The sequence below is a fragment of the Pempheris klunzingeri genome, chromosome 8 (genome assembly GCF_042242105.1).
Source record: "Pempheris klunzingeri isolate RE-2024b chromosome 8, fPemKlu1.hap1, whole genome shotgun sequence".
NCBI lineage: Eukaryota > Metazoa > Chordata > Actinopteri > Acropomatiformes > Pempheridae > Pempheris > Pempheris klunzingeri.
The window spans coordinates 9816326-9828573 of NC_092019.1; the positions used below are offsets into that span (position 1 = coordinate 9816326).

The 12248-nt window shown below is 40.6% G+C and overlaps 1 protein-coding gene across 2 annotated transcripts; it reads right to left on the minus strand.

The window, feature by feature from the left end:
* Positions 1-226: 226 nt before the first annotated feature.
* Positions 227-11645, minus strand: azi2 (5-azacytidine induced 2). Of its 2 annotated transcripts, none has more exons than XM_070835944.1 (8): positions 11515-11645; positions 9199-9452; positions 8341-8457; positions 7919-8018; positions 7477-7610; positions 6966-7030; positions 5208-5332; positions 227-2592 (listed from the first exon to the last, which is right to left on the minus strand). In XM_070835944.1, the coding sequence occupies exons 2-8, from the start codon at positions 9415-9417 to the stop codon at positions 2150-2152; spliced, it is 1203 nt and encodes a 400-aa protein (XP_070692045.1). In that variant the 5' UTR covers positions 9418-9452; positions 11515-11645; the 3' UTR covers positions 227-2149. The 2 variants fall into 2 exon arrangements, with proteins under 2 accessions (XP_070692045.1, XP_070692044.1); XM_070835943.1 differs by having other exon boundaries at positions 7913-8018.
* Between the last annotated feature and the right edge of the window lie 603 nt (positions 11646-12248).

Sequence of the window (12248 nt, forward strand, 5' to 3'; positions counted from 1 at the left end):
CATCTGAAAATCAGCTAGCTGAGAAATTGGTGGTCGGTAGGGATTGTTCTGTTGCAGAGACATTTAGATTAGATTTATTTTTAAAATATAGTTTCAAAGATATCTGATGACAAGAAGCCAAAAAGAAAAAAAAAAGTTACTGTTGACTACGCCAAAGCCTATGGTTTTATTAAAACTGAACCACAGGACCTCATTTCTAAAAATATGGACACACACAGACCTCACAGTCATTTCCTTTCCTTCGTTTAATTGATCATATTTACAAACAGTCTGAAGTGCAGTAAATCTAAAATATAATCCATATCTACTGTACATTGCATTTTGGTTTGCAAATCGTTTACAGAAGTATGAAACTACTGCTGTAAAATAACATTTCTTAAAAATTAACAAAAAAGACCACAGTTATCATGAAACGGAGTGAAGAAAATGGGAAAACAAAAAGTAGTTTCAACAACCATAGGCCTTTGTGCTTTGTGCACTTATTTTTCATGTCACAGCTCACATTTCTTCAGGTTAATAGACTTAAAGTCTTGCCACCGTTGCCAAAAGCTCTTACACAAATCAGAGGTCTTGTGTGTGGGAGAGGAAAAAAACACAAACTATGGTTTGGAGTGCAAAACCGCGTTTGGCAGAGTACTTAAGTCCACCATATACATTTGTACAGATATGCACATTCTTCCCTCCGTATATCTTGTACTCCGCTTGTGTTTTTTTTTTTCTTCTTTTGTACATCTTTCACTTATTTATATTAATCTGATTCTTAAAAAGACAAACTTCCTCTCTTCACACGTCTTCCATGATACTGCAAAATAATGTTTCATACATTAACATCAGCACAGCACAGAGTTTAGATACATTTCTGTAATTCAAATTCTCCACAAACCTCAACAGGTTTCCAGCCTAATCAGGGTTTCACATACAGGGGAGAGTATGATGTCTACGCCGTTGAGTCCTCCAAAGTCCTACAGAAAGACATCCAACAATGCGCAGCCTTACATCTACACGCCCCCTTGCAAATGCAAAATTAAAAACACAACACATATCGTCTGACAGAAGTTGTAAAAGAACTGAATTGTGATAACGAGCAGTTTTTAGGAGGCTTCTTTGAGTTGTGGAATTTCAGTGAAATCGTTAACAGTTGAACCTTTTCTGGTGCCAGTGAGGATGAAATGTTTCATTTCAGAAAGCAGTACATTTTAGGTAAAAAATATTATTTTCTACTCATTATGCAAAAACCAAACACTGTCACTGCATTCTCAAAACTGATTCGGTAAGCACAGGTAGATTGCCAGCCTACTTTGAGATTGATCCGTACTAATAATATAATTTCCCTTTCATGAAAATAAAAAAAACTTGACAAAGAAAAGATGTCAAAGTTTTCATTTGGTAGCTGTTAAAGTTTGGAACAAAAATCTGCGATTATCCTACTGCATGTCCGTCTCCATCGCAGTACAACAACAATCACATCATGTCGTCATACCTAGACATGTCCTTCACACAATCATGAGACATACATGGGACTACATACTTTGTATACTTTACAGCAATCGAATGTAAAAAGACTTGCATTGGAGGGAGTACAGTTTTACAAATTCTGGTTATTATGCTGTGGCCCCAGTGACCACTGGCCACAGTGACTGGAGAAAGAGGCCCTTTGAGCCCTATTAGGTTTATTATGATGGGATACAGATACAGGCAGACGAAAGATGCCCACACACTGATCTGCACACACAGGCACACTCTGTTTGATGTGTGTATACGCACACACAAAATAAAACTGCTTGTATGCATGCTTGCACACATTTATGCATGTGCATACAAGGACACATACACATGGACAAACTATTTATTCTGCTGAGGGTCTCGTCAACTTTTCCTCTGCAAAGTCAGTTATATATTCACCGATGCGGTGCGCAGAGATGACAGATTCGTGAGTTTTTACCTCAAAAAGGCCTCCTCTGGCCTCAGTTAGTTCGCACAACCAGCAGGTCTAGGTCAGTCCAGCCCAGAGGAGTGGTCTTATCAACTTAAGGCAGGTTAGGTGGTAGCTATGTGGCAGGGTTGGAGAGTCCATTCATTCATCCATTTGTTTAGTTTCCATCTCGTTATGCACTCCGTTTTATCATCTACTCTCCCGTCAAAGTTCCTCTCAATAGGGCTTGGCCCACTCTGCATTGGGGGGGCTCCTGGGAGTGCAGTTTCCAATAGAGGATGAGGAGTTGGATGCAGGTGTGTGTCCCTCCCAGAACATGGCATCACTGGGTTTGGGGGGGCTGGGGAAGGACCGCGAGCTGTCGTCCAGGGAGGCCTGGTTCAGGGGGGGCGGGGGCAGGACGACAGAGCAGGTGTCACTGCCAATGAGAGCATCTCCTGAACAGCTCTGGGAGGGCCAGGGCCCATTGTACCAGCAGTCCTCCCTCAGACTGTCCGGCAGAAGGGTGCCTGATGGCCCGCCGACAGGGGGGCAGGGGCGGCCGGAGCACGAGGGGAGTGGGGGGGCACTGGGGGGACGAGGCACTGACGCCCGAGGAACTGCGTGGTTGTTGTTCTTTTCCACGTCATCCAGACACTGGATTGGAACTGTTGAGGCAGCTGGAGAAAGAAAGATGGGAGGGAGGAAAGTTGGTGATCACATATTGTCTCATTCCCATGAATATTTTTGTTACTTTTGTAGGTTATTTAATTCAGACCAAGTGTCTGTACGGCTGAGAAGATGGCTTATTTGGGAAATGGAAAAAAAAAAGCTTTTGTACTTTACTCAGTGAAATGTGAAATATTTGGCATGCAGTCCCATTTGAGTGCACAAAATTATGGCTTTGAAATATTGCGGCCAATTCAGTACAATTTAAGATAATTGGGATTACCTACTGAATTTAGTAGACATCCTTTTAGTAGACTTTTTTTTTTTTTTTTTTAATATTTTTATTTTTATTATTAGTATTATTAGTAGTGGTATTATTAGTATTATTATTATTATTATTATAAGACTGGACTCACCTGGTGCAGTAATTTACCTCTGTGTAATAATTTGTAATAATAATTTTTAATACATCTTTTTTTTTTTTATTCATACTTTTATATATTTATATTTTACTTTGTGTTTGAAGTGTATTCTTATTCTTATTCTTTTGGAGCTGTGTGTAACAAAAAGCAATTTCCCCCCGGGGATTATTAAAGTAATTCTGATTCTGATCCTGTATATCTGCATTATCAACAGCTTATACCATAAATTAACTCACTTAGCATTTACTTCTCAGCTTTCAGTTCATTTCTACCATCCATTATGAGTAGACAGAAAAAAATGGGGGGGCAATAAAACTGCAGATGATATTAATTTTATTTGATTTCTCTAAGGTGATGACAAGTCTGTGTAAAAAAAAGTATTTGTATTACTTTTCACTACATAATGTCTGTCTGTAAAATAACGCTGGCAGCATAAATGAAGCCATTTTCTCTCTCCTCTGATAGATGGAGGAGCTCTCCTTTTGTATTTGGCACCATGATCCCACCTCTGTACTTGTTTCTGTACTTATTTACGCGTGGATTAAGCCGAGGGTTTTTCTGGAGATTTAAAAATCCCAACGTGCGTTCAACAAAGCCTTTTGATCCCCGACTAGATAATAGGCCTCATAGTGTAAAAACAGAGAAATGAGTCAAAGTCTCACACCATGCAGCAGGCTACATGTTTACTACAAAACCTCTGCACCATGTAAATATCACTGCCTGTGAATGAGTAAATATCCAAAATAATAATTTGGGTTTGTTCACCAGAACAAACACACTTTATTCCATACAAGGCATTTCCATACACAAATCAGATGTCCTAATCTCACACACACACACACACACCATTGCTTTGCTATCAAATAGTCATCTTGAGCCAATAATAAAGTTTAAATGAGCATCTCCTCCTGCTCCACACATCATCCCTCCATCCATCCCTCCCCGCTACTCCTCCATGAGAGGGTCTCCTGAGTCTAGGATTTGAATAAAAGTGATTCCAAAGGAGGAACATTAGAAGAATACCGATTCACAATGTGACTGAATAAATACATAGCTCCCTCTCTTCGCCACTCATGCTTTCCTTCTTTCTCTCCATCGGTCTCATCTAAGTTACAGGATTACCCTCTTATTCAGTGGAATAAATAGGCCAAGATTTATTTTCTTGCCATATTTCGTTCTAATTTTCACCTCCTAGTCTCCTCTTCTGACACTCTGAGGGAATCAACAACAGAGGTAATCTCTCCTGGGGTAGAATACATCATCGCAGAGGGAGGGGAGAGGAGGCACAGAGCATTTCATGATGTCCTTTATCAAAGTGTTTGAGTACTTCGATAATATCCACAGTCTTATCACACCCTTATACAACTTGCAACAAAAAGCAGCAGGAGAAATCTTCTCAGTAAGTACTTCCTCAGAAAAGCCTTCCCTTAACTGGGGAGAGGCAGTAGCAACCCCCTTCTTTAGCTCGATGTTAGCCACATTAGTTCCTGTGTAGAGAAGCATGATTTGAATTGGAGCCGCTGTACTTGAAGTGCACATAGACCATACTGATTGGTTAAACATGCTATAACCAGTACTGATTGGTTAAACATGCTATAACCAATACTGATTGGTTAAACATGCTATAACCAGTACTGATTGGTTAAACATGCTATAACCAGTACTGATTGGTTAAACATGCTATAACCAATACTGATTGGTTAAACATGCTATAACTTCTCTACAGTCTCTATAGTTATAACTTCATATTTTATCGTTTCCTCTTTCTGCTTATCACTTCACTTTTTCAGTCTACACGTATCTCTTGCAATATCTTTGTCACTAAGCCCTTCAAAATAAAGGCTTTAAAAGGTTTATTTTTCAATGTAAGTGGGGTACAGTCAGCTCCACTAATGAGCTTCGGTTATTCAATGGTATCTAAAACAAAAAGAAAATAACTAGCTGGGCCTTTTAGGGTAAAACCAGAATTGTCATCTGTTTTTATACTAGTCTGGAAGATATAAGGGACCAGGAAGGCTGAACTCACTGCATCTGAGTGAGAATTTGTTATACGGGAAGATAGAGGATACAGGATGCTCCCCATACTGGAGCTGAGGAGGTGTGAAAGGCAGAAGGGGAGCGGTGCTGGTGGGCACAGAAATTAAGTTTGGGCTTATTTGTAGTAAAACTCACACCGACAATGGCACAACCCTGAGCTGCCTTACCTAGTCTTGTGTCACTGATGAGTGGCCTGAGTTTCCTAATCAGGCCTGTTTGGTGCTTCAGCTCTGAGTGGAGACGAGTGACTTCGCAGCACAAAGCCTCGTACGTCTGCTGCATGCTCCTCTCCCTGCGGAACACAACATTTCAATCACACATTACGTTTGATGAATTTCCACCTTTCTAGACAGCCTATGTGGTTAGAAACATCCAGCGGTCAGACAGGTATGAGGTGAAGACCATAAGCTGTGTGACATATTGTAGCTCAAAGTTTCACCGGAGGACAATCCGAATATCCTTAAAATTATCGTGCTTATTCAAAAAGGAACACAAGTATCCTTTTCTTAAACTCACATAACTTTAATTACTGGCACATTAAACATGAATTTGGTAAAAAAAAAAAAAAAATGTATGACCTATTCTAACATAAACCTAATCTACTTGACAAACTGCACACATTCCTGGAGAGGCTTGTTAATAGAGTGCTTTCTTTGTGAGAACTGTAATTCTGCAATATGGTTTGTTTCTTTGCTGACACATTTAACACTGATTATAAAAGCCACAGAGGAGTTTCACAGGTGCTGAGTATCAGCAAAAGTTCACATTACTAAGGCATTACTTGCAAAGGAAAAAAAAAAAAAAAAAAACACCTCTACATTAACAACGATGCTAATGTTGACACAAAGAGAACAAATTGTATTGATGGATTAAACGCTAAACAAAGCAGTTGCTTTGCATCAGCTGCATTACAAAGCTACAACATGGTTAACAAAAAGCAAATTAAGAAAGGTGGCGGTATTTGAGGCAACACCTACAAACTGTCCTCTCCACACCTTATGTAAAGATGCAAAATCTCATCAACACTTTGACTTCGAACACCTGCCTGAAACAGCAAAAAAAAAAAAACTGGAAAGAGAAACTGAGGAAAAAAACTAAACCTTTTTGCGCTGCTAAAAACCTAACGCCAACAAAAAACTGCTGACACTGGGAACAATTATAATGCACCACAAATAGAATTTACTTCATGAAATGTGAGGAGAAGCTAATCTACAGGAGATTGTGATCACTGAAAAAGTAGATGGGAGGTGATTCCATATGATTTAGACATTGTATACATCAAATTACTGGAGTGAAATCTAAACTATTTATAATGGACAAAAGTGTAATGGGTTTGGATGATCCTGTATCACGCTCAGGCACTTCTGGGGTTATCTGAATATCATAGGCTGCTCTGCAGAGTTAGAATGTATTAAGCTGCACCCTCCTCTAGTGGCCAAAGGGAATAATTACAACACGGGCAGACCACATGCAGGATACTACAGTGACATCACATCCCATGTGTAACTAAACACCTATTTAACCAGTGTGCTCTCTCGCACACTGCTTGTTCCACACTTGCTCCTCGTGTCACCTCTTGTATCTCTTACAAATGTTTAAAGGCTTTTCTGGTGTTTCGGCTAGGATACATTGCTAAATCATTTCTATTTTTATTTTCAGGGAAGCAACAAGGTTTCGTTTTACATTAGCTAAGATGTAAAACTCCATCGGCAGAGACCTGAAATGTTCCTGACACAGTTGAGTTGTTGCATACTGGAAATGCCTTACATGTGATGCATTTAAGTGCACTCGGGAAAGCGAAATTTGGGATCACCATTTTATTTAGCACTGTAACAGTGCTTACTTGCTTTGTCATTTTTGGTTAGTGAAATGAGGGATGGGCACTGAACTGGCAGCCACTCTTCAATATTCATAAAACACTATACCTTGTATTGTACTTTGCGTCACATGTCTGGTCCAAGTCTGGTCCGTTAAGGCCACAGGGTTCCTCCTAAAACAGAGTTAAGTTATGCAAAATGAACAGTGGATGTGGTGTCAGAAGTTGTTTGTAATATTATCATCATTCTTTTTTTTTTTTTTTTTTTTAAATTGTAACATAACTTAGGAATCCTCTGCTTGCCTTTAACCCATACTCCCCTTTCTCTTGGTTTCCCCTCTTTTGTCCTTCAACATTTCATTTTCTACTGTTACAGTTGAGCATATCCACCCCTGCCCTTCATTCTCAGTCCCACTTCTCCCCACTCTTTCCTAGTGTCACCTTGTCTCTCAGTGCCCTCTCCTTTACAGTTTTCATCTCTTCCAGGTACGCCACAGTTTGCGGCGCAGGTCTCTCTGGTCCCTCTTATCGTACCCCCCTTTTTTTTCCCTCTCTGTCCTCCTTTTGCAATTATCCTCTCCTTTCCTTTCAGCTCTCTCGCTCTTTCCACCTTCACTTACCCCACTTCTTTCCAGCAGTCTACTGTTTTCCAGTGTCACCCTCTCCAGCTCCTCCTGCAGCTTGTGGATCTTAAGCTCAGTGCTGACTCTGTCGACCTGCCAATAATCCTGAGGGTTGTTCAGGCTCTTCATCACTGCACACACAAGATAAAAAGAACTTTTAAATTCACACCGTTAAGTGAATAAATGTTAAATTAACATATTTTTGTACAATTACTGAACTTGAACTTTGACTAATTCATATACTTTAATATGCATACAAGTATAAACAAATACACAAGCAAAAGCAAACTACACACTGGTAGTGCGTTAAATGATGTATTATAATTCCCTCTAATGTGGGGTAGTGGAGGTATTAAGCAGTATAATATAGAAATATTAGTGAAGTACATTTACATAAGTGAAGTACTTGAGTAAACAAGCCTGTGTGCTGTACCTGTACCTTGGCTGGTCTCCATCTCCGTCCTCAGCTGAAGCAGCTCCAACTCTCTGGCCTGGAGCTGCTCCGTCAGCAACCTCTCACTCTCACTCTTCTCCTTTTTCTGATGGAGAAAGAGAGGAGACAGTGAGGCAGAGGGGGAGGAAGATGAAGGGAGAGTCAGCATTCATACCGATGCACCGCACACTCTTTTTCTCTTGGTGCCGGGTAAGGTCGGTGCACCTGTGCTGTATTTGTGAAAAGATATCATTAGCTTAGCATTTCTACTTAAGTTGTAAATGAAAATCACAGCAGAGGAAACAGTTAAAAAAAAAACAACCTCTATTCTCCTTGGACATAAAAATATGTGGTGTTTGCAACATACTTGATCTTTGTGCCAGGCTCTAGTCAATTTGAGGAAGGTTCAAATTATTCAGTAAACGCACCAGTTTGTTAAGCTCCATCTGCAGGTCCTCCTTCTCTATATAGATACCTCGGTAAGCACTGAAGGCCTTGTTCACGTACTGGGGACCCTCTGATGGAGGAGCCTCCGGCCTGAAGAGCTACAGTGGTGACAGATAAAATACATGCAGATGAGAGGAGACATCCATTTCATTTCATTAGAATATCTGCGGTAGGAAGTTACGTTCCTCCCACCACATCCTATCTTGATAAGACAAATGCTGCAGCAGACAAAACCAAAACTGATTGGAGATGAAATTCTGCCTCCATGTTGTGCAGTATTTTCACTTCAGTGTGCCATCTACTATTAAGAGCCTTCCCGTTTAAAGAGCTGCCTCTGCATTGTACTCAATCAATTTAAAAAAAAAAAAAAAAAAAAAAAAATCCAATTTCAGGAGCTTTCTCCCCCAAAGTGCAGTGCTCCAACACAGTCTGGCAATGCCATACTTTTCCAGACCTTCTCTTTGTTTTTAGACAGTGCAGATTTATTTCTCATTGTTCTACAGCTTTGACTATAGGCCAACAATATTAATAATGTTGGCATGCAGGCTCTCCCAGAGGCGAGTATTTTTCAGTGTGGTATTGAATTTGCTGACTTTTTCCAAACTTGTGTTTGGAGTGTTTTCTGTTTGTCTATATTTCTGATGTCCTGGAAAATTGAAAAAAAAAGTTGTTTTCATTCATCTCTGTCAATAACACACCCTCTCTAAATCTTGCTCTCTCTGTTTAGCCATCTGGATGAGCAGTATGTTCTGTGACCTCATTCTCCTTATGCTTTTGTCTCTTTCTTCTGCCTTCTCCTCGCCTCTTTCCCACCATCACCCCGTAGTTTACATTGATACCTTATCCTCCAGCTGCTTAACCCTCTTCCTAAGCAAGGTATTCTCTCGCTCTGTGTCTCTCAGCCTCTTCTTGATGTCCTCATAGGCCGTGACCAGGGCGAAGTGGGAGGCAACAGACTCATCGCCGGCACACACCGATACAGGACTCTCGCCAGCTGCCGTGTAGGCCGTCTCATGTTTAAGGATACAAATGTCATCATCCACTGCCAAGGGCTCCATGCCTGCACAGGCCTACTCTGTAGCAGATAGAAGACCTGGGGATCACATGACACAAGAGCTTCATTTTTCAAGTGATCAATCTGTTTTTTTAGTTGTTTTGTTGTTGTTGTTGTTTTGTACTAGCCAAGACAACAAAAGGACTGAATTAAATGAAGTAAGATATATCATGTTGTGTTTACAATATAGTGACTTGCAAAGTAGTTTTGTAACTAATTTTTGCACATTAAAGTGACCTGTTAAGGGATAGTGGGATATGCTTCATACTACATGTCCCACAGATCAATCAGTGTCCCAGTGCCGGGTCACTCTCATCTCAGTGCATGTCTACAAAATGGACGTTCTTCTATTTCTCCCACAACAACCACTGTTGCAGGAAATGCACAATACATCACCTCCTTGGTGCAGGAGACATTTTCACAAGGAACATTATCACAGGTGAAATGAATTAATGAACTCTCAGGATATACTGATTTATTGTAGCAGTATTTTGAGAACAAAACCTGTTTGCCACATGAATTAAATCAAGTGTTAGTGTAAACACGAAGTTGAACACAATGCTTAAAACTTAAAACATACATGTTGTGTAGCCTGGATTCTAAAGGAATGTGACTGTGACTGAGGCAGATATTTAACTAAAATTTGATGGGCTTTACAAATACACGCTGTCCCCTAATCTTAAAATGACCTAATGTAATTAGATTTTGTTTTGTTATTAATTCATGCAATAGTTTAGTAAAGGGTCTAGAGCTGATTCTAGGTGTGACTACACTGATTCAGGCCTCAAACAGCATCAGGCCACATATGGAGGAGCTCAGTGTCACCATCATCAGGTCACCTTTACAACAGCATACAGTATCTATCTTGTGCAAAGCTGACATGGCATATTTAAAACAGCCTGTTCCCCAAAATGATGTGATTATTTAAACAAGCTACAAATGAAAGTGACTAACATCTTAACATCTGAATAAAAAAAAGAAGAATTAAAGCATTTGCAATGGAGTTAAACACATATATATCAGATATATAATAGCCTATGTGAGATCCATATACTCGCTGTAGCTGTGGTGATGAGAAATGAGCAGTTTTGTTATTTGTGTGTGCTCTGGTTCAGGCACATGGACTTAGATGCCTGCCTGTGATCACATACATGAAATACTGTATGTACACTATTTGGAGAACAAGATTTTCTCAGGAAAAAACATAGAGGAAAAGGAAAACATAGAGTCTCCCACTGACCTGAGTACAGGCCTGTTGTTACATAGAGAATTAAAGCAGTCCGGCCAAAGTACCAGACACAGACAGAGCCTGGATCTAACCCGGACCCCCCACCCTCCTCGGTCCTCTGTGTCTAGGGTGGCTCGGCTGCAGACAGTGCACCCAACGCTGGTTGATGATGTCAGCATGCAATGATGCAGCAAACACTGAGGAGCCAAGTTTTTAAACACTGGAGGCCGAAGCTTTTAGACGAATAAGTGTCAGGAGAATAAAGTGGACGGGCCATTAGACACATGCCGTGGACACAAACAAAGAAAACCACGAGCCCCCTGAGCCGCCAACTTTTAAGGACGACTCCAGAAAATGATATGAAATAGAAAGTGGACCCCTTAAACGAAGTTCTCAAAGCGAAAGTCAACGTGAACCCAAAGCAAGAGACAAGGAGCAGCGTCATCTGGTTAAACTGCTCTCGGTAAAATATAAGAGCTATCGGCATATCTATCATCAGGGCAATGACAGCAGCTAAGACACCTTATGTCGTGATACGAGGCGATGAAAAGCAGCAGCAATCAGGATGTAAACAATCAATGGGTTTCGTTTGTGTACGGTGCTAACGTTACGGTGTTAGCTTCCGTGAGCCCTGTTGACAGCCCATGAATCAAATTCATGGGCATTTCCACAATAACGTTACGTCTCAAAACCAATAGTCAGCAGACAAAGACCTGGAGAAACATAATATATGTATCAATAGCTACCGCGATTAAAACAATCGATCTGTTATGATGATAACAGTTAGCTAGCGCCTAGCTAACGTCTTGTGGCTATTGGCGGCTAGGTGAAGCAAAAGCAGTCGATTATTTTCCGCTCTTATTTTTCACCAACCGTGTTAGACGCTGTCCTCAGTTGGGTGTCAGTTGGCCAGACGGGATTATCATTTATTCTTGCGAAAAGAAGGGCTGTTTCTCGGAGAAAAACAAAGGGACGAGGCTGGACACTCGCACCGTGTCAGAAGTGACAGGTGAGGAAACAAAAACTTCCGGGAGTCACTTCACTGCCGAGGACCTTTCAAAATAAACGCACGGTGCGAGTAGGAGTGTGCAACATCACTCCTGCGGAAATCATGTGTCAAAGTCCAGGAAGAAGACGACTGAATTAACTCCGTGTACGCGATTTAGTTGGACAAATAAATGTAAAAAAAAAAGGTTGGATTAAAAGAAAAGAAAAGAAGAAGTAATAAAAAAAAAGCTCCCTAAACATTTCATGATGGGAAAAGCTCAAGCTGCCCCTTTATTTGCTACTGAAGTGCTCAAAGGTAAAAACAACACAGATTTTGCCCCATTTTATATATTAGTGTTGTGTATTATCACTAGCAATGCTGAAAGTCTTTTATGTCTGCCATGCCTTATTGAGCTCTGAGCAAGTGGCACACCTCTGTTATCTGGAGTCAACTAGACACAGGTGAGCTCAGCCTGAATCTAAAACTAGCAGGAGAAATGATTGTTCTGTTTGCTCTGCCATCACCCAGACCTGCTCCTTTGTGCTGGTCAAGTCCTTCTGACAGTGAGTTATTCTTTGATGCTTATTCGTTTGATAATGAGAATGCAGAGCCAAGGAGC